Source organism: Chionomys nivalis, chromosome 11, assembly GCF_950005125.1.
Source record: "Chionomys nivalis chromosome 11, mChiNiv1.1, whole genome shotgun sequence".
Taxonomy (NCBI): Eukaryota; Metazoa; Chordata; class Mammalia; order Rodentia; family Cricetidae; genus Chionomys; species Chionomys nivalis.
The window spans coordinates 33,460,217-33,487,778 of NC_080096.1; the positions used below are offsets into that span (position 1 = coordinate 33,460,217).

A 27,562-nucleotide genomic window follows, 5' to 3' on the forward strand; every position below is an offset into this window, starting at 1 on the left:
GTGCTGTCAGCCACCCAAGCCCAAGAGTGATGTGATATTTGGTACACCTTTCCAGGTAGTCGGGGCTATGACATATATAAACAAAAGAGGGCATAGAAGTGGCTAAAACACTTTGGAGTTCAGGAGAGGGAGATGGAGTCTGGGTAGACAGGAGTTAGGGAGACTAGCTTTGATACCACATTATGGGAGAGTATAAAGACCCACAGCTAGGTTACTTAGGACTGGAGCCAAGGTATGATGGTCTCAGAAGCCAAAGGATCCTCTGACACTTGAGCTCATTGTGCGCTATTTTTTGAGCATGCCTGCTGATTGTCTCAGAATCTTGGGATCCTGCTTATCATGTGACATTAGGACGTGACTGTTTGATTCCTGGGACAAGGTTCTGAGGTCTTAGAGCCATGGAGATGGGTGTGATGTAAGGACTCTTTCATTTGTCCATTTCTGTACATCTCTAGGCCCAACCAGACCCCTGTCCCATCAAAGGAGAGACGGGCCTCATTGATTGATAGAACACAATTTCTGCTTTAGAAAAATGATCTTTTCTGTGATCCATGATTTATTCATAGAAAAGCACTGAGTTCACATACTTGCTAAAAAAGGGCAATCATGATACAGAAATGGGAGTGGCTTTTCCTTTTTTTTTTTTTTTTTTTTTTGCCAACCCATTGGGCTGAGATAGTGTAGGGGCCCTTGGCTGGACAGTAACACATTAGTAGCCACAAACAGCAAATACAACTTACTGGTCAGTTTGGAATAAAAAAGATAACATGTAGTTTTCCAAAGAAAAATAAAGTAAATCAGACAGAAAGGTCCTTAGTTCGCACTCTAGCTACACCACCCCTTCCCTATCAAACCCCACCCAACTCAGGAACTAAGACAAAACAGTAAACAGTCAAGACACCTGTATCCAAAGGATTCTGAATGCCCTTGCTACCTCCTGTAATTGCAGGCAAGCATAGGGGTCATGAAGTAGTAGGAACATGACACACTGGAGGTCAGCATGGGCTGATGGGGGTTACCCACTGGGATTAGAAGTTAGGAAGGGCAACACTAAAGGAATACCAGCCTCAGCCTCCACATTAGCTACCCATGGAACTAGGATGGAAGCAGGCAGAGGAAGTTTGAGGTAGAGTAGGAGGAAGAGAACAGTGGGGTGAAAGTGGCCAATCTTAACGGCAGAGGGACACTAGTGCTTAGAAACTTGTTTGCTGAGAGAAGGTAAATAGAGGAGGCACAGAGATGGGTAACGATGTTCAGCTAGCAAGAGACTAAGGAACGGGCAAGAGAGAACTGGCGGGAAGAAGGCACACTCATGCAGATCCCCAAGCATGAAGACACTGACAGACTACATGTAGAGACTATTCACGTGAAGACATATCATGGTCAGCAGGCATACAGTCAGACACAAAAATGTTTATACACAGGTACCCGTGTGTGCCTAGATACACATAGACCTAAACATGGAGGTGTGAGTACAGTTAACACTTAGGTAGGCATTATCACGCGCACGCACACACACGCAAATGAAACAGCAAACAAACCCACAGTCTAGCACATGTCACATAATTTACACAGAACTGACAGGCATGCACATGTGTAACTCTGTACACAGACATGTTCTTATCCATACAGATATACACACGGACAAATTTGGAGATGAAAGCAGATTCTCTAACATAAAGGTGACCAGAGCAGATGTACTGTCTGAGTTCAGTGGCTTCCTAGACCTTCGTCTTCTCCCTGCACTTGTTATTCAGGTGTTCATCAGGCTCCTGGAGTGTGAGGCAGAGGCAGGAACTTCAGTGTTGTCACAGCTCTGTGAGACAAACGTCTAAGCCCAGTCTTGACCTCTGTCCCTCAGTGACTATTAGTTGTCAACAGTAGGCTAGCTGTTCTATCTGCAGGCCACAGTTTCTGCACAGACAAGACGTGGATTTTAACTGTCCATTTTTCTCCCTGCTGCCCCCACTTTCCCACTGCCAGTAGCATATACTTTGTATGGGAAACCTGAGAAATGGTTGTGAGTCTCCTCAGAAGACAAGCCTATCATCCCACCCACAGCTACTTTAAGTGCCCATCAGATCAGAGTCAGAATTATAAATAGTTACAGCTTTACACTGCTTGACAACACATATACTATAGTATTTACAGTACCATAAATGCTTCTGTTTCTCTGGTTAAGCAATCCCTGAGACGGAACAGTGTTCTGTGTTTGCCAAGGGAGAGGTGCCAATGGTCAGGACACGCAGGATATAGGGGCGTGAGGTGACATGTTGTGGGGGCATCTGATCGGTCTGCAGGGCCCAGCTCCTCCAGGAACAGTGGGGCTGGAGTGAGAAGCTTGCCAAGGCAGGAATACTGGTTAAAGTTGGACTCTCCCCATCCTTAGGTCTGTGGTACTTTTGGCTCAGCCACAAGTCCTCAGAGTCCTCTCAGGGTAGACAGATGTTTCAGAGTTCATGTCCTGATCTGGGAGCCCAGGCTGCCCTGGCAGCAAGCTATCTATTTTCTCAGCCAAAGCGCTCTCGAACCAGCAGCATCAGCTTCTTCTTGCCTTTGTAAATCTGTTTGAGGTTGTCAATGAATTGGGCAAATTGCAAATGACCATCCTGGGGCAGTAGGAAGGTCTCCCGAGCCTTGCTCAGAAACTCAATGAACTCTCCATAATGGCGGGGACTGATGTGTGTCAGACGGGAGTGTGTGGTGTTGATATAGGCATTGATGGTGGCATCCAGTAGCTGGCGCAGTGGAGCTTTGTCTGTCGACATGAGCTTTCCAGAGCTGCGGCGACCTGGGATGCCTGCCAGGCCTGGGGCAGTCACTGTGCACCTACGCAGGATATCGGAAAGCACTGTGGCACAGTGCACACTCTTCACCACCAGGGGGATGAGAGCGGCCAGTTCGTTCTTGCCCAGAGAGTGGCTAAGGGCACAAGCCCAGAGCACATCATTGATGGCTGGATGGGTGTCCTGGTTGTAGGCCAGGTTAAGATGGCTCATGGCCAACGAGGCCAGCTTGAAGGCACGCAGCGGGTAGCCACGGAGCTCCATGTAGCGGGCAATAGTGAACAGCTGTGAATGAGTCATGCCCCCAGCAGCAGCATCAATGGCAATCTGGTAGGCTGCCTCAAAGGCAATGTGGTCTTTCTCACAGAGTGTAAGAGCTGATAAGGCACAGCTCTGCGGATCCTTCATAGCACACTGCAGGGCCAGCGTGCGAGCACAGCTAGCCAGTTCCTCCCGCTGTGGGTAGTCAAGACTGAGACGCAGGATAGTGGTGTGGGATACGGCTGTGGCAGCCACAATACTTGTAGCCTCAGTCGGGGTGAAGAGAGTGTACCAGCTCTGCAAGATGCTCACCAGGGCCCGAACACCTGTCAGGGAGAGCCTGAGCTCAAGCAGTGGCTACTCGATCTCAATCCAAGTCTACCCAGATTACCATTTGGGGTCTGAACTTGGCCTGCAGAGACGAGTTCTCCCTCCTCAGCAGCCTTGAGATGGTCTGAGGCAAACCAGGGCAAGGGGAGCATCCCAGATGGCCAGACCCTGTTTGGGGTCTCTTCCCATCCCTTCCGTCCTAGACCAGAGAGCTGAAGGTCTCTGCTGTACCCTCAGCCCTTCATAAAGATGAACCTACAGAGTCCCAGGTTTGCCTGCCTCAAGGCAGGACCCTAGGTCTTCCTGGGAGCTCTAGCTACAGTAGGGCATCTAGGGAGAGTCTTGTTCTGGAGTTTTGGGTTCTAGAATGGGTCCCAAGCCTCCAAATTGTCTGTGATTTTCCAGAAGCATAGACAGAGACTGGGACCAAACCACTAGGCCCACTCCCTCCCCAGGGAGCACATGGGGACTGGTGCTGAAATGTATTCTCTCTGACATTTCCCTAACCACAGGGGATCAAAGTGCTGCTGGCCTCAGGATATGGTCCCAGCAGTGAGGGCTTAGGCTGGCTGAGCTGAGGCCATCTTCTCCTACCAGCACATCCTTTCTCAGGCTGCCAGGAACAGAAATACGACAGCTCTAAGGATTTATTGTTCTGTACGAAAAGTCGGGCCTTGAAACCCCTCAAGAGAAAGAGGGAGGTAGGAGACTCACCCACTTCTGTAGCACAAGTAACCAACCATCGAACCATCTCTCGGCGCCTCCAGTTAAGGGTTGATAAGGTCATCCGCATTACCTAGACACGAGAGGCATTTCCAGGGGGCCAAGCCTAACAGTTGGGAGCCTCTCCTCTCTTCTCCTTCATTCTTTCTTGCAAAGGACATTTTTTGTTTGCCTGAGACAGGGTCTCATGTAGCCCAGGCTGGCCTGCTACCCTCCATGGTCTTGAACTTAAAATTGTTCTGCTTCTACTTAGAGATGTATCCCACCATGCTCAGTTTACGAAATATCAGGGGTTCAACCCAGGGTCTTGTTGCATGTAGTTAAGTACTCTACCAAATGAGAGACATTTCCAGCCCAACAGCAAATATTTTTCATTATTTAAATAATGATCTTTCTCTCTGTGTGGATATGTTTAATTTCTTCCCATCCCACTCACTAGACATGAGGCTTCACTCATGGCTGACAATAGATAAGACTCTTATCATACCTTGACTGACTTGGAGGAAGAGGGAAGGAGAGAAGATGGAAACCCTCTGCATCCTGAAGCTATTCTACTTCTGGCCTTAACTTCCAAATGGAGGCCAACTTTATAGAGTCCTTACCTCCTGTCTACCCTAGAACTTGTACTCTGGAAAATGGAAAGAACCAGACACGGCTACGTTCAGTCCCTTTGGAATATCTTCTGCCAACTGTCACTAGGCCAGAAACCTACAGCTGGGACACTGTCTCATACCCGTACCTGTAAGCCCAGCTCCAGGGCCACATTAAGCAGAGTGCTGTCTGTGCTGCTGTCTGCGGGAGTAGCAATCTTGAATGCATCTTGAGCCAGTTTGAAGATGAGGGAGGAAGAATGGATGTGCTTCTGTATTGCTTCTAGAATAGTTCGTAGCCTCAGAGTATCTCCTGTAGTCAGCAGAAAGATAGGGGCAGGGTTCATTCGTGAGTTTCCCTAGACAGTAAACTGTTCACAACAGGCACTAGTTGAACTACGCTAATTTACCCAATGCTTCTGAACGCTACCATCCCTTCTGGCTGGTGAAGTGCCTCTTCTAAACTCTCTGGTAGATCTTTCTGCTCCTAGACAGTCACATGAATTCACCTTGCCCATCTTTTTTTTTTAAAGTTATTTTATTTTGTGTATATTGGTGTTTTACCTGCATATATAGACCTGTGTACTGTATAAGTTCCTAGTACCCACAGAGGTCAGAAGAGGGCCTCCAGTTCCCTGCAACTGGAATTACAAGAAGTTGTGAGCTCCAGCCTCTCACCTTTCCCATATAATATTTGGTGACCCAACTGAAATATTAACTGAAGTTCATACTTTAAAGTACATTGTCTCTGTGTTACACAGTTTAGGTAAGCACATAATTACAATGTCATTTTGGCTACTTTCACTGCCCTAAAAACTCCTATGCTCATCAAACCTGTCCCCATTTTTTTTTTTTTTTTTTTATTTTCGAGACAGGGTTTCTCCATAGCTTTTGGTTCCTGTCCTGGAACTAGCTCTTGTAGACCAGGCTGGACTCAAACTCACAGAGATCCATCCGCCTGCCTCTGCCTCCTGAGTGCTGGGATTAAAGGCGTGCGCCTCCACCGCCTGGCTCCCCATTTCTTCTTAACATCAAACAATTGGAATCACAGAGCATGTAGCATTTTCAGACTGATTTCTTGCAATGTGAAATACACAACTGAGGTTCCTGTATGTGGGGCTTATTCTGTTTTGTTGCTAGATAACATTCCATTGTATGGATATGTCACAATTTGTTTATCACTTCAAACATTTTGAAAAACATTTTGATTGTCTTGGGGGCAAGGATGAATAGATATATAAATATTCCTGTACAGATTTGGGTATGTATATGTTTTTGACTCATTTGGATAATACCTAGGAACAAGACTACTGGAACATATGTTAAAATTACATAGTTTTGTGAAACACACACACATACAGACAGGGTCTCACTATGTAGGTCTGGCTGTTGCAGAACTCACTCTGTTGACCAGGTTGGGTTCAAACTCAGAGATCCCCCTTCCTCTGCTTCCTGAGTGCTGGGATCAAAGGTGTGTACTAATATTCCTGGATTTACTCAGGTTTTTTTTTTTTTTTTTTTTTTTTTTTTTTTTTTTTTTTTTTTTTTTTTTTTGGTTTTTTTGAGACAGGGTTTCTCTATAGCTTTGGAGCCTGTTCTGGAACTAGCTCTTGTAGACCAGGCTGGCCTCGAACTCACAGCGATCTGCCTTCCTCTGCCTCCCGAGTGCTGGGATTAAAGGCATGTGCCACCACTACCCAGTATTTACTCAGTTTTTAAATTGGACTGTTGATTTTTTTTGAGACAGAGTCTCATGTATTCCAGACTGGCCTTTAATTTATGTAGCAGAGTCTGACCTTGAACTCCTGATCCTCTTTCCTTCTCCTCTTGAGTGCAGTGCAGAAGTGTACTGCAATGCCTGGTCTATGCAGTGCTGGGGATCAAACTCAGGACTTCAAACATGTTAGGCATATACTCAACCACCTGGGTGACATCATTAGCTTCTTGTGAATTTAAGAATTCTTTGTGCCAGGTAGTGGATGGCACACACCTTTATTCCCAGCACTCAGGAGGCAGACAAGTGGATCTCTGCAAGTTTGAGGCCAGCCTGGTCTATAGAGTGAGTCCCAGGAAAGCCAGGGCTGTTACACAGAGAGACCCTGTCTTGAAAAACAAAACCAGAAATAAACAAAAAGAATTCTTTGTATATTTGGGATATAAGGTCTTTTTTGTTTGTTTTGTTTTGTTTTTTGACAGAGTTTCTCTGAGTTAGCCCTATTTTGGACTCAATTCCTGGAGAGAAAACACCTGCTACATTCACTTCCCATAGCTACATTTGGGTTTGTCAGGCTCTCCCCAAATCTATCCATGGCAGCTACTTGAGATGAATATCAGTTTTTTTTTTTAAAGTCAGAATAAAATGATATTGAGCAGAATCCAAGTAATACCTACTTCCAATCACACAGAACTCGGGCAACCCACTTAGTGTCTAGGTGATACATGTAAGAATGTACACTGGGTTGGAAACACAGTTATAGTCAAGACTGTACTTGATCTGAGGGACTTTGAACTTGATGATCTTAACCCTTTCTGCATCAGACTGGGACAACTCCCCTGTCTTACTGACAGGGTTCTACAGTTACAGCCAAAATATTAAATTGACGTCACAAAATAAATCTTATTTGTGGCCATAACTGTAGATGGCTGAAGAAACAAACTTCCATGCTGCAGATCTATCATTTCTCTGAGTTTATCTTTCAAAACATCCACAGAGGGAACACTCATGGGGCTGGAGAGACGGCTTGTCAGTTAAGAGCACTTGCTGCTCTATCTTGAGGACCAAGTTGGCATGCCAGTACCCATATAAGACACCTTACAAAGCTTGTAATTACAGCTCTCTGGGATCTGAGTCTCTTCTGGTCTCTGAAGGCACTCTTACCAAAGATATTTTTAATTAAAAATAAAAAGACATCTTAAACGTCCAGTTTCCTGGACAAAATGCTCAGGGTCCACGGCAGCGGGGTTTATTGCAGCTTCCTGTCTAGAGTTCTCTTCACTTCTCTTTGGGACCAAACCCACAGAGCTCCATGAGTTCACAGGGGTTACAATCATTCTGGACTCCACCCTTAGGCCAAGTGTGGTAGAAAAATCACACCATATGATTTTGTGTGGAGGTTTATAGCTCTGTCTTAGTCTTCATTACATCTTCCAATGGTCCCGGGAGCTGACAGATCACTGACAATGATCTCCGTTTTATAGATTTCAAAACTGAGGTTGGAAAAAATAAACTGACTTTATTGGCTGGAAGATTACATTTAGAAGTTAACTTAAAGATCATTTGATTCTGAAGTTAATCCCAGCACTTGGGCAGTAGAGACAGGTAGATCTCAGTGAGTTCAAGGCTAGCTTGGTCTACAGAGTGAGTTCCAGGACAGCCAGGGATAGACAGAGAAACCCTGTCTTGAAAAAACCAAACAAGCAAAATAATAATAAACAAAAATTATTTGATTATGGTGCTGGAGAAATAGGTTTTGGTTAAGAGGACATCCTGTTCTTGCAGAGGACCCAAGGTCAGTTCCTAGCACCCATGTCAGAGGGCTCAGAAGTACCTCTAACTCCAGCCCTAAGGAGATCAGAAACTGCTGACCTCACTGGACACTGACACTCATGTACACAGACACATAATATGAAATATTTTTTAAACATTTAAAAATCATTTGATTCTCTATGTTCAGGTTTTTACAATTAGTAACTAAGGCAAAATTCTGGTCTGAACCCAGGTGCTCTTTCTCACGAGCAGTCAACATGAAGATCTCCACAGCTCTTGTCACCACAGAAAACATGGCTTCTCTTTTTTGGAAGACTACAGACCCTGGGTGGATAGGCACTGTGGGGAGGCTGGAGTCTAATGTCTACCTGTACTTACCTTTGGCAGCAGTCAGCATGGTAGAGGCCAGTTCACACTGCTGTGATTCCAAGTGTCCAAGTGTGAACCAGCGAGGGTAACGGCTGGGCACCACAGACACCATGTGATGAGGGTGGGAAGTGTCGCCTGCAGAAGATGAGTTTTCTAGAACAGGTAACCTAGAAGACCCAGGAAGCACCATAAGCTTCATTTAGACTCTGGCCATTGTGAGCACCTTTAGGGAAGTTTGTTTTCTGCTGGGGAGGAATTGGTCAGGGAAAGACAGGCTGAGAGCTTTGAAGTTTTAAACCTACAGTATATCAGGCAGGAGCCTGGGCACTCGGAAACCTCAAGCTGAACAGTTCTCACTGTAAAGAGATTTAACCAGCTCGTAGAGTACCATAGGGTTATCTTGATGAGCATAAGAAACACATGCCAAAGAATTTCCCTTTTAGCTAAGGAGTTCTCTAAGTCTTCTGGCCTAACTAAAATTCTTCCTCTGTGTGGTCTGCTACATCCCAGAAATCTATACTCATAAACCAAGGATCCTACTCTAGGTTGAAAACAAATTCTCATAGAGCACTGTGTCTAGGTCTTGGGGTATACATATTTATCTCTGCTCTCCCACACTCTCTGGAGACCTCTACCTGGACCCATGACTGAAAGGAGTTATGGAAGGACATAAATCCCTCCGCAGGCTGCCCAAGTGACTCCAATACCTCAGGGGCCTGCTCAGACAATCTACCGTGAATATGGGGAGAGGGCCAGTATTTCATGAATAACGACTCCTGGATCCTAAATCATATGGACATACCTCAGCTGCTCCAAGGAAGGCTTGGTGTCAGGGAACAGACGAAGAGGAAAGGGGAGTAGGATAAGCAAAGAGAGAGGGCACTGAACACGTCTGCACTGGTGGAGACTAACAGGATGGACATGGGCTACCCACCTCATGGCTCGTAAGGCTAACTTATAGGACAGGTCTGGATCATGAGGCAGCAGAGCGGAGAACAAATACTTGGCAAAGGTGTGCATAGGAACGCTCTCCCGGTGGATAACTTCTCCTAGACCGCTGAAGGGGCCTCCTGAGGAAGAAGATGAGTCAGCCAGCTATTATTTACTTGTTTATTTATTTTTGGTTTTTCAAGATAGAGTTTCTCCGTGTAGCCCTAGCAGTTGTGGAACTTGTTCTGTAGACCAGGCTGGCCTCAAACTCAAGAGATCCACCTGCCTCTGCCTCCCAAGTGCTGGAATTAAAGGTGTGAGCTGTTACCACCCAGTTTACTTATTTATTTTTGTATACTTATATCAACCTAGACTTAGGAGCCCAGGAACCTATCTGAGTCTGCTTGCTAAACGTAAGAATCTTCATTATTCTTTAGTGTCATAATATTTCCATAAAGAACGGGGCCCAGAGTCACAGTCAAAGGTTTTGTTACTGAAGCTCCTTTTCTTCTTACCTTCAAGCAGTAAGATACACTGTTTCCGCAATGTCTGTACTAGCTCCTCATCCAGCTGAAGTTCCTGGAGTTGGCTTAGGAGTTGCTCCTCATTACGGCACACCTTGTCCTGTGCATAGAGGCCTTCAGGCATTACCCTCTGTTGACCCATGCCCATCAGAGCAACTTCCAGAGCCAATGACAGGTATGACTCACTGCTGTTTGGGCAGCCTGAAGCCACAGGTACATGCTGGTACACAGGCAGTCTGCTTTCATTCATATCTGAGGGCAACAGGCATACCAGGTTCTTAGGACAGGTCTAGTTGGCTTTTCTGTGCATCTACCTGTTCCACTTTGGGATAGCAGTTGCTTAATAGTTATCATAAAGTTAAGTCAGAACCTCAAAGCAGTAAGAAAAATACACTGAAAAAAGATTCATAAAAAGAATCACAAAGATTCCTACATTAACACATGAATTTGCTAGGCTAGTCAGGGAAGCATAAAGTCTTATCTTTTGCCAGGGCACTATATAATCTCATAATTATTTTTGTGTCTGTTTCTGTTACGTCAGTGCAAGTACTTTAAAGGAATGAGACCATCTCATTGTCCTATGTTTCTCTAGGGCCAACACCGGAAGAGCAGTGTATGTTAATGGTAAACAAACCAAGTGCAACTTCAGGTTTTTCAAGCTATAAATGTCATTGTGTAGATGAAGGTGACTAAAGATGTGGACTACCTCTGCAGGAAATTAGAAGGGCAATCAGGGCCTGCCCTAGCTTGGCTTCAGTTAACTCTTACATCTCTACCTAGAGACACCTGACTCCATCCAGTTTAACTCTTACTTTGGTAACACTTGCATCATATATTATGATTTTAAATGCTTCACTCAAAATTTGAGGAAGCGAGCACTGGTTAAAGAGCCAGCGTCTTAGTTGGGTATGATGGCATATACTCGTAGTCTTAGCTTCTCAGGCACTGGTGAGATGACGGCCTGAGTGCATGAGTTCGGAGCCAGCGTGGGGAATAAAAAAGAGAATATGGGAGAGTGTGGAGGGAAGAAAGGGAAGGGAAAATGATATAATTATAATCTCAGAAACAAAATAAATAAACAAAAAGATCTTGATTTTCTTCTTCCCCCTTTTTATATTAAGTAGCTTTGAAGACAAGTAAGCAGCATGTAATGCTGGATCACAGGAAGATTAGTCATAATTTCTGCTTGCAAGCAGCCGAGAGTGTGGTAAGGATGTTTGCAGACTTTAATGCGATGGACTAATACTAAAGTAAATGTGAATAAACACAGTGATAGCGTAAAGGAAAGAAGAAGCAATCGTGAGCTAGCCTAGCTATTGTGGGTTAGGCTATTCTTCCCCACACTGGGAAAACTGGTACAAAGCCACCAGGAGGGAAAGTGTTAAAAAGAAAATCAGAGTATTGCTAGGCAGCTAGTCAGATGTTGGCAGGCCTAAAGATCACTGGGAACTGACTCCTTCATAATCAGCAGCTATAAAATGAGGGTCTGAAACTTCAGGATTTTGATTACTAGTCAAAAGAACTGGATCTGGGACTGGAGAGACGGCCTAGCAGCTAGGGGCTCCCACTGCTTCCCCAGAGGAAGTGGCTCCACACCCTAGCACTCGCGCCAAGGGGCTCACAGCCACTTGTTGCTCCAGTTCCAGGGGCGACCAATGCCGCTTTAGAAAAAAAAAAGGAAGAGGAGTTGGGAGGGGGTGATCTGAGTCCTATCCCTGGCCCTCAGTGGGGAAATGACATTTTATTCTGCAGGAGAAAAACTGCTGTTTAGCTGTAGGCTTTCTGGTGAAGAATAAAGAGTTATCATTGCCTTTTTTCTAAACACCTGGACAGGAAGGTGCCCTCAAGACAGAGCTGATGTGGTTTGTCCTTCTGTATATGTGTTGCTTTTATTGGTTAATGAATAAATCTGTTTTGGCCAGTGGTTTAGCAGGCTAAAGTCAGGTGGGGAATCCAAACAGAGATAAATATATAGAGAGTAGGCAGAGTCAGAGAGTAGCTGCCGAAGGAGAAGGATGGGACACGGAACCTTACTGGTAGGTTAGTTTCTGTGTGACTATTCCCGTTTGGGCGGCCGGGAAACAAAGGCAGCCTGTTTACACACAGCAGTTTTAGAAGTAGTATAAAGTCTACCTAAAATTGTAGCTCTCTCTAGTTATTGTTTCCTCTCTGAGGGTGTTCTGCTGTGCAATGGGCCCTCTAGCCACTGTCCACTTTCCCTTGAGAGTGGACCACTTTCCCTGTAAGAGAGTCCAATGATTTTCTATACTACACTCTATGTGTCTTATCTATGTTTTTTTTTTTTTTTTTTTTTTAATTTGCTTGCTTTTGAGACAGGGTCTCACTATGTAGCCTTGGCTGACCTGGAACTTGCTATATGTAGCCTACTTTAGCCTCCTGTCCTTGCCTCCTGAGTGCTGGGATTAAAGGTGTGTTCCACCATGCTCAGTCTTATCTAAATTCTTTCAACAGAGATCATGAGGATTAGGAATTATATGATTTCAAAGATGGATACTTTGTTGTTTTTTGAGGGGTGTGTGTGTTTTACACTGTGTGGTCCAGGCTGCTTTTTCTGTTGTAATCCTCTTGCTTCAGCCTCCTGAGTGCTGAGATTATAGGCTTGAGCCACTATACCTGGCCTTTTTTTTTTTTTTTTTTTTTTTTTTACAACATGACTCAGGTTAGCTCTGAAACTGACTTAGCCTCCTGAGTAGCTGTGGCTATAGGACACATGAACAGCTTGATATACACACTATTGCTGGAAGTTCTATTCCATTTCCAGACTGCTCTGACTTTGGCCTCTGATTCCTTAAATTTCTCTGGCCCTTCTTTTTCCCCTAAGGAAGCCAATAATGTAAAGGCAGAAAGCAGGACACACATGGCCGGACCACAGAGTTGGGCAGGGAGAAGGCTGCCGCGGGCAGTCCTGGCTTGTCTCAGGCTGACTCCTGTACCTGACATTTCCATGTAGCTATCATCATTCAGGCGGCAGGCTTCAGTCAAAGTGAGAAACAGGCAGCCAATGGGATCCAGGGGATGGCCCACCCAACCCTCCAGGTTTGTGATTGTTGTGGTTCCTCTCTGCAACAGTTCTGGAAATAAGCAGGTTCCAAGTGTTAGACAGACGTGGGAATTGCACTTTTCTTCTGCTTTGGTTTCCTAATCAGTATCATTCAAGCCTTGACCAGAAAGTCAAAGAAAAGCTCCCCCTATTGTCATGTTTTTGCTTGATTGGCCTGATTACAAGCTCACCAGCCAGCTCTAATTTAGACTGATTGCTGGCAGTGTATATATGGAGACAGCTTTACAGTTTCAAAAACATCTTCTCCAGTCTTAATGGGCCTTCCACCTGCCCCGTGAAAGGCAGACATCATTGTCCCTATTTTACAAACAATAAAGCTGAGATTCACAGGAATAGCGTGAGGCATGCCACTTAGCAGGTAGATTACTTAGAATTTTCAAGCCCACGGTCCTGAATGAAGATTAGGTTCTGGGTTGTTTTGTCTCCCAAGGATCCTTACCACCCTCAGGTCCCAACATGTTAGAGGATTCCTAATCACTATACCTTTCTTCTGGTGTTTGTAGATCTCTAGCTGCCGCTGCTGCTGCAATCTCAGAGTATTAATGATGGCCACCGTGAGTCTTAGAGCCTCTTTTGGATATCCGTGAGATCTCAGCGCATCAACCCGAGCACAGGCTGTAGGCACATGCTCTACCAGGCAGGAAGAAAGTATTTCGGTTGAGTTCAAATTAGGAAAGCCCATGTTTGACAGACAAAGAGAGTCTATGTTCAGTCTAGTTTCTCAGATTCAACTTGGCATCACTTTATAACAGGAACTATGTTTTTATCTTCAAGAATATGAAATTTATATATGTGGCTAAGATAGCCTGAAAAGGTAGAACACAGAGACCTGCTGGCCTCTGACTCCCGAGTGTGCCAGCATGCCCAGTAACTATTAACTCTTTCTTTCTTTTATCTTTCTTTCTCTCCTTTTTTTTTTTTTTTTTTTTTTGAGACAGGATTTCTCTGTGTGGCCCTGGCTTTACTGGAACTCCCTCTGTAGACAAGGCTGGCCTTGAACTCAGAGAGAGCCGCCTGCCTCTGCTTCCCGAGTGCTAGAATTAAAAGTGTGCATCATCACACCCAGCATTATTAACTTCTTAAAGTAGGGGAATGATCCTAGCAAGTCTTTCATTTTACTTTATCATTTACTCTAGAACTAAAATTAAAAATTATACAAATAACTTGGACTGGGAAGTGGAAGCAGGAAGATCACTGGGCTTGTTGGCTAGCCAGTCTAACTAAATTGGTAAGTTCCAGGTTTAGGGACAGACTCTCTCAAAATATAAGGTGGAAAGAGATTGAGGAAGATGCCTGATGTCCACTTCTGTCCTTTACATGCACATCTACACATCTGAATACATAAACACACACACGAACATGCACACACATAAAATAATGCACATTTAAAGATATAAATAAACAAAAATACAAAATAAAATAACTACTCTTTACAGTTTCATGTATATTTATCCAGAGTTTTCAATTTTTAAAACAAATTTGATATATTATAATTATTGTTTTGCAACTTAATAGTGCATCATAAATATTTTTCCATGGCATTAAATATGCTTATATAACATTCAATTTATAAATACATGTCATTCCACTGACTGTGTTCATCTACTGGTTAATCAAATTGGACAAAGAAGTAATACCCAATTCCCATCTGTACATTATTTATTTATGTACTGTAATGAACCCCTTAGCCTGCTTGCTTGCTTGCTTGCTTGCTCGATCGATCGATCGATCGACCGACCGACCGACCGACCGACCGACCTATCTATCTATCTATCTATCTATCTATCTATCTATCTATCTATCCGTCTGTCTATCCGTCTGCCTATCCGTCCATCCATCCGTGCACCCAGCTAGCTGGGTTTTGAAACAGAGTCTCACTCTAACTGATCTAGAGTGTAACCCTAACTGATCTAGAACTTGCTACATAGACCATACTTTCATTAAACTCACAGAGATCCACCTGCCTCTGCCTTCTAAATTCTGAAGTTAAGATATGTATCACCACACCAGGCTCCTAAGTTGTATTTTAAAATAAATGTTCTCTAATAAAATTAAAGACAAACTGACTGTAAACCAGACAACTATTGCAGAAGTTTAAACTAGATGAAACAGCTCTGTCTTATTATAAAGTAGGCTAGGAAGATGAGACAGAGAAAAGGAAGACAGCCTGGTGATGAACACAGACTTCATCCACATTACCAGTACAGTACAGAGTAACTGGTTTCAAACATATTATTATTTTTATGTGTGTGTGTTCATGTGTGTGTACATGTATGATCATATATGTGGAGTCCAGAGGACAATCTTAGGCATTACTCCTCCAGCATTATCCACCTCTTAAAATTTTTACATGTTATTTATTATTATTGTGAGTGCCTATGAGTGTGAGTGCAAGCATGTGTATGCCGCAGACTGCACGTGGAGATCAAAGGATAAATTTCAGGAGTGTGTTCTCTCCTTCCACTATAGGTTCTAGCAATCAAACTCAGGTCATCAGCTTGTGCAGCAAACATTTTTACTCACAGAGCCATTTTGCTGTATTTTTGTTTTGGGGGTGGTGGTGGTGCGGGGTTTGAGACAAGGTTTCTTTTGTTGATTTTAAAAATTTTTTGAGACAGGGTTTCTTTGTGCAGCTTTGGAGGCTGTCCTGGAACTCGCTCTGTAGACCAGACTGGCAGAGATCTTCCTGCCTCTGCTTTCTGAGTGCTGGGATTAAAGGCATGTGCCACCACCAACCAGCGCTGACTATTTTTTTAAAGACAAGGTCTTTCACTGGCCTGTAACTAGCCACCAACACTAGGCTAGCCTGGCTAGCAAGCTTTGGGGCTGTGCTGTCTCTGCCTTCCCAGTACTGGGACTGTAAGTACATACTACAATGCCTGGATTATTTTATATGGGCTCTGGGGATCAAACTCTGATGCTTACTGACCTGCTACCTCCTCAGTTCCCATAGTGCTTTTCAAGTAAAACATAACTTCAGAGCAGGATATAATGTTGCTCAGTAACAGATGACTGCAAGTGTGTGAACTGATATCTAGTGGCTTAGTTATTGCTTTTCAATATCTATCAACTGCTTTATCTTCTTCCAAAGCTTAGGGACAGGATACAAATTTCTACCTGAGATTGCTATACCTCACTTGAGCAAACATACAAATGAAAGAGGCCTCAAATAAATGACCAGGGTCGGTAGTAAATGCTCCAAAAGAGCTAGACTCTAAGTTGTAGCTAGTGTTGCTGGGACCTAGACTGCTGGCTCATGTGGGCCTGGTACTGATGGGATTGGGCCCTGAAATTCTCGGAGCACAGAGGCTAGACTTACCTAGCCACAGTGGCTGGCCGTGGGAATTAAAAAGTAGTCGCTCATTTTCCCGCTGGCAGGCTGGCGCAGTATAGATATCACTGCTGATTATTCGCTGCAGGTGGCTGTCCTGCCAGTGCAGTTCACGGCCCTCAATGGCTCTAGTGAAGACTGTTCGTCTTGGTCTGGATAAAGAGTCTGGGGGAGGAGAAAGAAAGGCTGAATAATCTAACACCCTGTCTTCTTTAGGAGGGAGGTTGGCCAGAAGAACCGTCTGGATATCCTGTCTGGATGTTCTGTCAGTCTGGACATTTGTGTTGTCCCCTTAAATAAACCTTTTGTACATCTCTGTCCTCTATCAAAAAACCCTTATACAGAGGTCTGTGAATTCCTTCCTCTTTGAACAGCCTTCTACTGGGATTCAGAGCAACATGAAGCTTGAAGGGACATTTGTGATCTGCCCCTCAATAGTCAGGATATAAGCTGTTTCCATAGCATCAGAGAAAGAGAGAGTCAGCGAGATAATGCCCTAACTAATCGTAACTTGTTCCATTTGCAGCATGGCCCTTACCACACTAAGGGCTTCTGTGATATTCATACCAGAAACTGGAAAACTACTCAGGAGCTCAACACAGGAAGCTCACAAGTTTGAGGCTAGCTTGGGTGATGTTACACTGTTTTAACAAACAAACAATACCCCCTGCCTCAGGTGCCCTAAAAATCAAAAACAAATAAAAATTTACACATAAAACTAATAAAGGCCGAGGAAGACGTAAAGCTGTCCGCATTTGGGACCTTTATCTCTGTCCGTCAGCTTATAGTTTGCTCTCTGCAGGAAGAGCTGGCGCTGACAAGACTTTCTCCTGGAAAGCTCAAATCATGACAGTTCCTGTCTGTATCTCTCCTATTTTATATATTCTAATAATACTGAGTCTGTCCCAAAGTTAGCCTGCTCTCAACACAGCTTGCACTTTGCCTGTTTCATCTTGTCCATTCCCACAGTACAGTAGTCCCCACATTTTGCAAATGAGGAACAGAGACCCAGAGAGTTAAAGACCCTTGTAGGGAACAGCCTGGCTCTTTATCTGGAATCCAAATGTTCACTGTCTGATCTTTTGCTTAGCTATCATCAGTCTTTGCTATTCTCCCACATAGGTTAGCTGAATCTTCTCAAATAGACTGTAACTCTTCCATAAGCTCAACTATTTGGGGATGTGTGGGAAGGCTGAGGTAGGGTTTAGATTTGCTATGTGACTGAGGCTGGCCATGAATTTGATCCTTCTGTCTCTATCTCCCCTTACTTCTACCTCTCAAGTGCTGGGATTATAGGCATACTCAACTTTACAAACTCAGTTTTATAAAGAGGTTTCTCTCTCTCTCTCTCTCTCTCTCTCTCTCTCTCTCTCTCTCTCTCTCTCTCTCTCTCTCTATGTGTGTGTGTATTTGAGTGTATGTACACCATGCACTTAGGTCAGAAAGGGATGCCAGACTTCCTGGAACTGAAGATATAGGCAGTTATGAACTGCATGGCGTGAGGGTTGGGAACTCAATCCCAGGTCCTCTGCAAGAGCAGTAAGTACTCTTAACTGCTGAGCCATCTCTCCATCCCCATAAACTCAGGTTTAAAGAATGGAACATGAGTGAACATTATGAAAGATCTACTTTATAAACTAAGAATTTATGTAGACTTATAGATATGACATGTAAAAAATAAAAAACACAGGCTGCAGAGATGGCTCAGTGGTTAAGAGCACCGGCTGCTTTTCCAGAGGACTGGTGTTAAATTCCCAGCAGCCACAGGGTGGCTCACAACCATCTGTCATTCCAGTTCCAGGGGATCTGACAGCCTCTTCTGGCAAAACACTCATAAACACGAAATAGTAAATAAAAATAAAATTATCCAATATGCTTCAAGAAAAAAAATATAAGCTATAATTCAATTGCTACTTTGCCTGATTAATGACAGTTGAAAATATATTTCTTTTTTAGACAGATTCAATCTTCATGTAGCCCAGGGTGGCCTTGAACTAACAGAGATCCATCTGCTTCTGCCTCCTGAGTGTTGGGATTAAAGGTATGTGCCACCACTGCCTGGCCTCTATGGCTAACTAGTGGCTTATCTTTGCACTCACTCAGATCTTCAGGCAAGCTTTATTTGTTAGATAACAAACAAAATATCACTACAGGCACATATCAGCCTGGACTACACAGTGAGTTCCAGGCCAGCCAAACCTATATATAGCAAGACCTCATCTCAAAAAAACAAACAACTCCCCTGGAAAACGAAAGAAATAGCAATCCAAAACTAAAACAAGCCCCACAAAAAATAACAACTGAACAGTTTTGTGAGGTGGCACATGCCTATAGTCCCAGCTAGGGAAGGAGATTACTCGAGTCAGGAATGCAGTTAGACTGTCTGGGAGAGGGGGGAGTGTATTTGAATGCAGATCTATGGGACGTAAAAGGAAACCACATTCCAGGTGGGAAGAACAGCAAGCACTAAGTCCTGAGGTAGGGATGTATTTGGGGAATGTTTGAAAACAGCAAGGAGGCCAGACTAGCTGGATGGAATGAGCAAGCTGCGAGGCAGCCACTTGTAACCATTTATCAAAGACAATGGTAGGAGGTCTGAGTAATAAACAGTAGAGATGATAAGTACTTGGATTCTGGTTATGTTCTGAGACAATTCATTGTCTTAGAGTTTTACTTCTGTGAAGAGACACCATGACCATGGCAACTCTTATAAAGGAAAACATTTAATTGTGGCTGTCTTACAGTTTCAGAGGGTTAGTTCATTATCAACATGACAGGAACATAGTGGCATGCAGGTACACCAGCACAGAGCATAGAGCTGTTCTTAGTACAGGGTGGGCTGAAAACCTGACTAGGGTGTACTCAAAGGAGAATCAGAGAGCAGAAGTAAACATAAATGATTTTTGGTGTGTGTGTGTGTGTGTGTGTGTGTGTGTATATATATACACACTCTGAAATAATTTTTCTTTTAGTTTAAAAAAATACTTTTTTTTTTTTTGGCCAGGTGGTGGTAGCACACATCTTTAATCCCAACACTTGGGAGGCAGAGGCAGGCAGATCTCAGTAAGTTCGAGGCCAGCCTGGTCTACAGAGCGAGTTCCAGGACAGTCAGAGCTGTTACATGGAGACACTGAGAAAACCCTGTCTCAACAAAGAAACAAACCAAAAACTTCTTTTTTCTTTTTTTTTTAAATTTTGAGGCAGGGTCTTGCTTATGCAGTCTAAACTGGCCTTGAATTTATGATCCTCCCTGCTCCCATATTCTGAAGCTGAAATTATAGGCATGTACTCTACACTCAGCTCTGAATTATGTTTCCTAACTCTTATAGCTCAGAGAAAGGCAGCCAGAAAGGTATGTGGAGTCCTAAGACTGCTTTTTGCTTTGCTTTGTTTTGTTTAGGGATGGACGCACATAACAGTGGGCTTGTATAACTCACGGAGTGGGGAAAAGTTTGGGTGTAGAAGAGATGGGAGATCATCACTAAAGCAGTATCTTAGATAAAGGAAAAGGAATAAGATTTAGGGAATAAGAGAAGGAAGGGTTTGGGCCAGGTGGTGGTAAAGCACTAATTCCAGCACTCAGGAGGCAGAGGCAGGCAGATTTCTATGAGTTCAAGGCCAGCCAGGGCTACACAGAGAAGCCCTGTCTCGAAAAGCCAAGAAACAGAAAGAGAGAGAGAAAGAGAGAGAGAAGGGAGGGGGGAGAGACAGACAGAGGGAGAGAGAGAACTGTCGGGACTTAGAAGTACAAACATAAAGGAGGAGGCAGAATAGATGGACAGAGACAGTAGTAACTCTTTGATCTTTTTTTTAAAATTATTTTTTAAAATAATTTTTTCGAGACAGGATTTCTCTGTGTAGCCCTGACTGTCCTGGAACTTACTCTGTAGACAAGGCTGGTCTTGAACTCAGAGATCCACCAGCCAGCCTCTACCTCCCAAACGCTGGGATTAAAGGCGTGCACCACTACTACCTGGTTTATTTATGCATTTTATGTATATGACTGCTCTATTTACAGAAGGCATCAGATCCTATTATAAATGGTTGTGGGCCATCATGTAGTTACTGGGAATTGAGCTTAGGACCTCTGGGAGAGCAATCAGTGAGCAATCAGAGACCAATTTCAGGCCTCCTAAAATGAGGTCTTCTCAAACAAAACAATTCAGCAACAACAAATATAGGTAACAAGAAGAACCAACACAGGGGCTGGAGAGATGGCTCAGAGGTTAAGAGCATTGCCTGCTCTTCCAAAGGTCCTGAGTTCAATTCCCAGCAACCACATGGTGGCTCACAACCATCTGTAACGGGGTCTGGTGCCCTCTTCGGGCCTTCGGGCATACACACAGAATGTTGTGTACATAATAAACAAACAAACAAACAAATAAATAAATAAATAAATAAATGAAGAACCAACACAAATGAGAAATTCCAGAGTGGGGAGTGTGTTTGTATATATTTGATCCTCTATGCCAGTGATGACTTCCCGTGTTGTGTAGGTTAAATGAGTGCCAGGAATGGGTAGCTTAATGAAGTGACAAGATTATAGTTTCTTCATGGCTCATTAACTTAGTTATCTTAAGTACACTGGCAACTAATTACAGTACAGTAGATGATGGCCAAACAAAAACAATTACTTAAGTGATTTCTACCTTGAGGCTGAAAAATGTCAACAGCTATTACTTAAGAAAAGAGAACATATGTAAGATTGATGTCTGACCAAATGACCTACCAATAAGACTTGATGAACAAGTGGTCAGCATTAAAAGGCCTGATTTAGAAGGAATAATGTGGATGTAGATGTTTGCTATTAAGTTACACCCATAGAACAGTGGGCTCAAAAGACAGGGTATACATAGTACATAATACTACCTTACTAGTTTGCCTTAAAATGGGGCAGGAATCTTCTTAATAACTTCGGAGAATGTATTTGTTTTTTTGTTTTTGAGACAGGGTTTCTCTGTGTAGCCCTGGCTGTCCTGGAACTCACTCGTAGATCAGGCTCCCTCTGCCTCATGAGTACAATGATAAGATGTTCTTATAAAAATGTACTTTATAAAAATTAGAGGAAAACAGGGAGAAACAAGAGTAAGAAAGGACTGGTAAGGACACTGCACATAGAGATCCGTCCACTTGCCTCTACCTCCAGGATGCCGGGATTCAGGACTGAGACATATCACTGGCCTTAGGACAATCTTTACAACTTTTGTTTTGTTCAGTTCAGTAGGCTTCTGTCTCTCTTTTAAAGCAGGTTTTCTAAACTATACAAACCAACCCAAACTGAACACAGAGCTCCTGCAGGTTAGAGGAGAGTCAGGCAGAGAGCATGAGGACTTCACGCTGGGCACTGCAGACACCCTTAATGTGGAAAAAAAGAACAGCCTCAGGTAAAAGACAAACACTTACACTTACTTAAGATTTAGTATGTTGAGATGAATAAAAAGAAAAGCTTTTCTTATTCAAGATGATAATTTTGATAGAAAAAAAAACAAAAAAAAAAGAAGGAGGAGGAAGAAGAAGGCCTGGTCACCATTGTTCTGGTGTTTTGTCCTCCCAGCTTTTGAAGTTCTAAACACAAAGGTACTTGGCTCACCTGGGCTGTGGCTGGCACTCTGGGAAAGTGCATTGGTAATGTTGGGCAGTTCATGCCCATAGTTTCCATCTTCCAGGGGACAGATATCCAGGTCGTTCCACTTCTGTAGTTGCTGTAGCCAACAGGATTTTTCTTCCAGTTTGCAGTGTGGGTTTAAAATAATGCATACCCACAAGGCCCCTAAAAAACAGAGCAGTCTACATTCTTAGTATCTGGGAGTAACACGCGTGCCTGTGCTTCAGTCCTCGGCACCCAAACAGCCCAAATGCGCCCAAAGCAAAAAGCAAATAACCCATCAGTTCCTTCTCTCTCATACATGTCAAAAATACATATATACACACACACATACATTAGATATAAATATGAATATAATTACTAAGATTTTCAGAATTAGCTGAGGGACTAAAACTTGGGAAACTCTAAGCCAAATGAGTCTTTAGTTTTTATCTGATAGGGTGGCCAAGCAGTGTCAAAGTAACCCAACAACGGGTGAATAGACCCTGTCTTTAGGAGCTGTCTGGTAGGAGAGATGGATAAATAAGCATAATGCCATGTGAATATAATGTGCTGAATTAAGATATGTTCAGGGTATAGGGCTGGGGAGGTAACTCAGTGGTTAAAGTGCTTGCCTTCCAAATGTTCAGATCTCCAGGCCCCACATAAAAGCTAGAGAGATTCGAGGTGGAGACAGGAAGATCTCCGGAAGCTTGAGAGTCAGCTAGACTGGCCTGTGTGACAAAGTTCCAGACCAATGAGAGACCCTAGCTCAAATAAGTGGAAGGTGCCTAAGGACCAACAGGTTGTCCTCTGGCCTTTTCATGTATGCCATACACACTTGTGTACACACACACACACACACACACACACACACACACACGATGTATTCAGGGTATAATAGCACATAGAAAAAGGCACTTAATACAAGGTCAAGGTTGGAAGAGAGGTGTTCAGAAAAGTTTCATATTTTGGGTAGCTGAACTTTTTGGCCTCTAAGTCCCTCAATTATTAAACTAAGACCATAAAAAACCTATTTTATTAGGATAGTAGGAGAATTGCATGAAATAAAATTTATAAAAGATATAGTCTGATATATTATTAAAGAACAAATCTTAGTATTTCTTTTTTCAAAGAAAAATGATTTACTTTGGACTTGGATTTTAGAACGGCTGATCAAATTAGTGATGCCTTAAAACACTACTTTTTTTTTAGTTCTTTTCTGTCACTGTGGAGAACATCATATATTCCAAAGAACAATGGGTACTATTTCTTTGAACACTTCGCTCTCCTTTCCAAGGAAAGACCTGTTATTCTCAGGTCAGGAGTGGCTATGCTGCTGTGCCAGGTATTTTCTCAGTCTCCAGTTAGCAATAAGCAGAAATGAAGTAACTTTTCCCCAGCAGTGTCTTGCTAAACTAAACTGCTCAGACTAGTTGACCTTGAACTCACCTCCCCCTGACTTATGCTTCCACATGCTGGAATTAGAGCTACCATACCCAGTTACTTAATGCTTCTTAACTTAATCATGGATGGGAATTTCACAGTCTTTCTATAAAAGATATTTTTATTAGTATTTGTTCATGCATGCATGTGCACATGTCTGTGTTTGTGTGTGAGGTTAGAGGCGTCCGTCCCCTCGGAGCTGGGGTCATAGGCAGTTATGAGCTGCTTGACATGGGTGCTGAAAACTGAACTCGGATCCTCACAAAAATAATACATGTTCTTAACCACTGAGCCATATGTCTCCAGCCCCAGACTTCATAGCCTCTAAAGTAAAACAGAATGTTTTTCCTAAATAGGAATGTTTCAAAGGCCACCTAGCCTCATGAACGTTTACTTATAGTGGCTCAACTCATTTTTTAAGGAATTTTAAATTATGCTTGTTTATATTTATTTTTTACTTTTTGAGACAAGTTCTGACCATACAGTCCTGGCTGGGCTAGAACTTTATATGTAGACCAGAATGGCCTTAAAGTACAGAGACTAGTTTAGGGACTAAAATGCCTGGTTTTCCATGAAGCTCTTAATGAGTATAGAAAAAAGAGCTCCTCACACCTGAGTGGTCTGGCTTGGCATACCCCAGAGAGCAGGCTTGGAGAAAGCAACAAAAGTGGGGCTAAGGGTTCGTTGTGGTGTTGGGCTTTGCCAAGGAACTAGGGAGATCCTGGACTCCAGGTTCCCCTTTCTCCTCCTGCCAGGTGCTGAGACTACAGGTGTGTGCCAGCAACGCCTGCTTTATGCAGTGCTGGTTGAACTTTGGGTCTCATACATGCTAGGAAAGCATTCTACTAGCTGAGCTATGTCCCCAGAACCTGAGCTAAAGATTTGGAGAGCCAGGTCGTTCCATGCAACTGAAGCCGAGTGAAGAGGGTTCTTTCAGCGATGGCTTCTATGTGGGTAACACGAAATAGACTCCTTAACAGGAAAGCACAGTGAGATCAGGAAGCGTCTGCTGAACCTGAAATGTTCCTGAATGAGAATAGCAAGACCCACACAAAACTCACAGCAAATGCTCTCTAAGGGAGATCTCAGAGGGTAGACTGATTGGATACAGGACTTGTGAGGGATAGGGACTTACCCAGCTCATCCCAGAGCTGCCTGCACTTATCTGTCATGCTTGTTCCTTGCTGCCTCCAGAGTGTGAGGCGGGGATCAGCCATGAACTGCTCAGTTATAAGTGTCAGCATCCTGGCTCCATTGGAATCTCTCATACGAAGCATCTCTCGGACCTGACATATAAGGAGGGGCAAGTAATTGGTAACTACAGAGCACAGAAAGAGAGAAGGTGAGGGATGGAGAACAGGTTGAGAAGATGATGTAGTTGCATAGTGTAAGAGACAGAAAGAAAGCCTCTCAACTCTGTAAGTGAAATTCCTACACGTATCAAGAAAGCCTGTTATATATAATGAGATACCTCTTTAAACACACCAGGACAGCTGGAATAAAAAGATAACAACAGTATTGGCCTGGATGTAAAGAAATCAAAACCCACATACTGTTGGTGGGACTATAAAATGAGGCAGCAACCTTGAAGAATCATCTCTGTAGAACTTGTACAAGAATGTTAATAGCAACCGTTTTTCAGAGTAGCCAAAAGGTGGAAGCAATCCAAGTGTCTATGAACAGACAAAGGGTAAATAAAACAGATTATTACTTAACTATAAAGACGAACCTTTAAATCGGCAGGCTTAGAAGTGAAAAAAGTCAGTCACTACATACACACACACACACACACACACACACACACACACACACATATATTTTTAATATTTGAAAGTCCAGAATAGAGATGGATATAGACAGAAAGAGGTTACTGAGAGCTGGGGGTGGGTAGGCAAATATGGTGGATAAGAGAGAGTGTTGGTGTGAGATGAGCTGTTATCTGCTCCAGTTACTCCGCACTAAGTCAAACATGACCTGTAGCCTGTGTGTTGCCCTGACTAGCTCCATTTATAAAACAGCGTTTGATTCTTGCTAAAGTTCAAATGCTAATGCAGAAGAGCTCCCCCTCTTGCTTGTGCAGGTAAATAACTACCATCTGCCTAGCACAACTCATGAAAAATATTATCACTATGAACTTATCAAATCAAATCAAGAACACATGGAATGCATCAAAACCATGTCAAAAAAAGCACGTTTGTGAACTTATTGAACACAGACCAACAGATGATGCAGTCTCCTTACCTGGTCATATAAAAGGAAGGACACTCCCTCTACTGAGGAATGGACAAAGAAAACATGGTACATTTACACCATCGAGTATTACTCAGCTGTGAAAAACAAGGATACCAGGAAATCTGAAGGTAAATGGATGGACTAGAAAAAAAAATCATCCTGAGTAAGGTAGCGCAGACTGATAAAGACAAACAAGGAATGTGTGGATATTAGCTGTAAAATAAAGGACAACTGTGCTACAGTCCACAGACCACAGACCTAGGTAATAAGCAACATTCAAAAGTGGGACACAGATCTCCCTGGGAAGGGAAAATAGAAGAGATTTCATGAGTAGACGGAGGGCAGGTGGGTTGAGAACATGATCGATCAGGTTTGGGGGTAAAGGGGGGTTGAGTGTTGAGGGGAACTACTGGGAGAGGGGGCATTTGAGGGTTGGCCAGAAGCCTGGTGCAGGGTAATCTCCCAGGAATCTATGCGGGAGGACCCCAGCTTAGACTCCTAGTAATAGTGGATAAATAGCCTGAACTGGTCGTGTCCTGTGACCAGATTGGTGCCTGGCCCAATTGTCATCAGAGAGAGATATCATCCAGCAACTGATGGAGGCAGATGTAGAAACTCACAGCCAAACATTAGGCAGAGTTCAGGAATCCTTTGGAGGAGGAGGAGAAAGGAGTGTAGAAGCCAGAGGGGTCAAGGACACCACGGGAAAGCTTACACAATCAACTAACCTGGGCTCATAGGGGCTCACAGAGACTGAACTAACAACCAAGGAGTCTACATGAGATTGACCTAGGCACTCTGCATATATGTTACAGTTGTGTAGTTTGGTCCTCTTATGGGACTCCTAACAGTGACAACAGGGGCTGTCTCTGAATCTTTTATTGGCTTTTGGGACCTACTTCTCATACTGGGTCGCCTTGCTCAGACTTAATACATGGGGAGGTACTTAGTCTTACTACAACTTGATATTGATATTCATAGGAGACTTGCCCTTTTCTGGATGGAGACAGAAGAGGAGAAGATTGGAGGATGGGAGGGGAAATGGGAGAGAGGGACTGGGAGGGGAAAATGGGAGGGGGAGGCTGTAGCCAGGATGTACAATAAATAGATGAATAAAAATAAATAAAAGGGACACTTAACAATGGGGTAGAGGGGCACCTGTCAACTTCTCAGCGAACCAACTGACACAAAGTAATTGGTAGGTGAGTGAACTCTGGACGGTCTCTGGGACTTCAGTCAGCATGGTCACTCTGCTTGACAGTGCCTGCTTAGATTGCTTTTCTTCCAATCTGGCTCTTCATCTTGAACCAGCTCTGTACTTGGAACCTGCCCTGCAACTCAGAACAGTTCTGTGACTGGGCTGTCATGTCAATATCTTCACGTATGTGTACGTGTACATGCACATGTGTGTGTGTGTGTGTTTGTGCGGAAGTTAGAGGATGACCTTGAGTGTTGTTCCTTAGGTGCACTTCATCTTCTGTTTGAGATAGCCTCTCATTGACCAGCAACTCTGCTAAGTAGGCTAAGATGGCCAATGAACTCCAGAGTTCCAGCATTTCACCTTCTGTTTTACCAGCATTTTAGGGGACTGACTGCAGATGCAGTTTACAAACTGAACCATCTTTCCATCCCCTTATGTTAATATTTATCTGACCCCCTTGGGTGACTCTCTTTGCATGTGTCTGTTCTCTCGTCTTGACTTCAGAGAGGCCTCACTGACATCTGTAGCTCAATCTTTTTGTAACAACCCCTAAAGAGTTAAAGCATCTGCTTCTCCCAGCAGAAGCATGCATGAATGCATACATACATATATACATAATAGGTAGATGATAGATAAGCAGATAGATGATAGAGTGTGTATGTCTGTAACACTGGGATGATGTATAA

The 27,562-nt window shown here is 43.5% G+C and overlaps 1 protein-coding gene across 1 annotated transcript in view; it reads right to left on the minus strand.

Annotated features, from left to right (window-relative positions):
• Positions 1–576: 576 nt before the first annotated feature.
• Positions 577–27,562, minus strand: part of Zswim5 (zinc finger SWIM-type containing 5) — a 111,630-nt gene continuing 84,644 nt past the window's right edge. Inside the window, exons 4-14 of the mRNA XM_057784021.1 lie at positions 24,579–24,729; positions 22,004–22,183; positions 16,402–16,578; positions 13,566–13,712; positions 12,955–13,092; positions 9,992–10,252; positions 9,481–9,616; positions 8,556–8,713; positions 4,840–5,003; positions 4,092–4,173; positions 577–3,373 (exon numbers count right to left, since the gene is read on the minus strand). Coding sequence (XP_057640004.1) covers positions 2,511–3,373; positions 4,092–4,173; positions 4,840–5,003; positions 8,556–8,713; positions 9,481–9,616; positions 9,992–10,252; positions 12,955–13,092; positions 13,566–13,712; positions 16,402–16,578; positions 22,004–22,183; positions 24,579–24,729 — 2,457 coding nt within the window. The 3' untranslated portion in view covers positions 577–2,510. The remainder of the gene's footprint in view (positions 3,374–4,091; positions 4,174–4,839; positions 5,004–8,555; positions 8,714–9,480; positions 9,617–9,991; positions 10,253–12,954; positions 13,093–13,565; positions 13,713–16,401; positions 16,579–22,003; positions 22,184–24,578; positions 24,730–27,562) is intronic.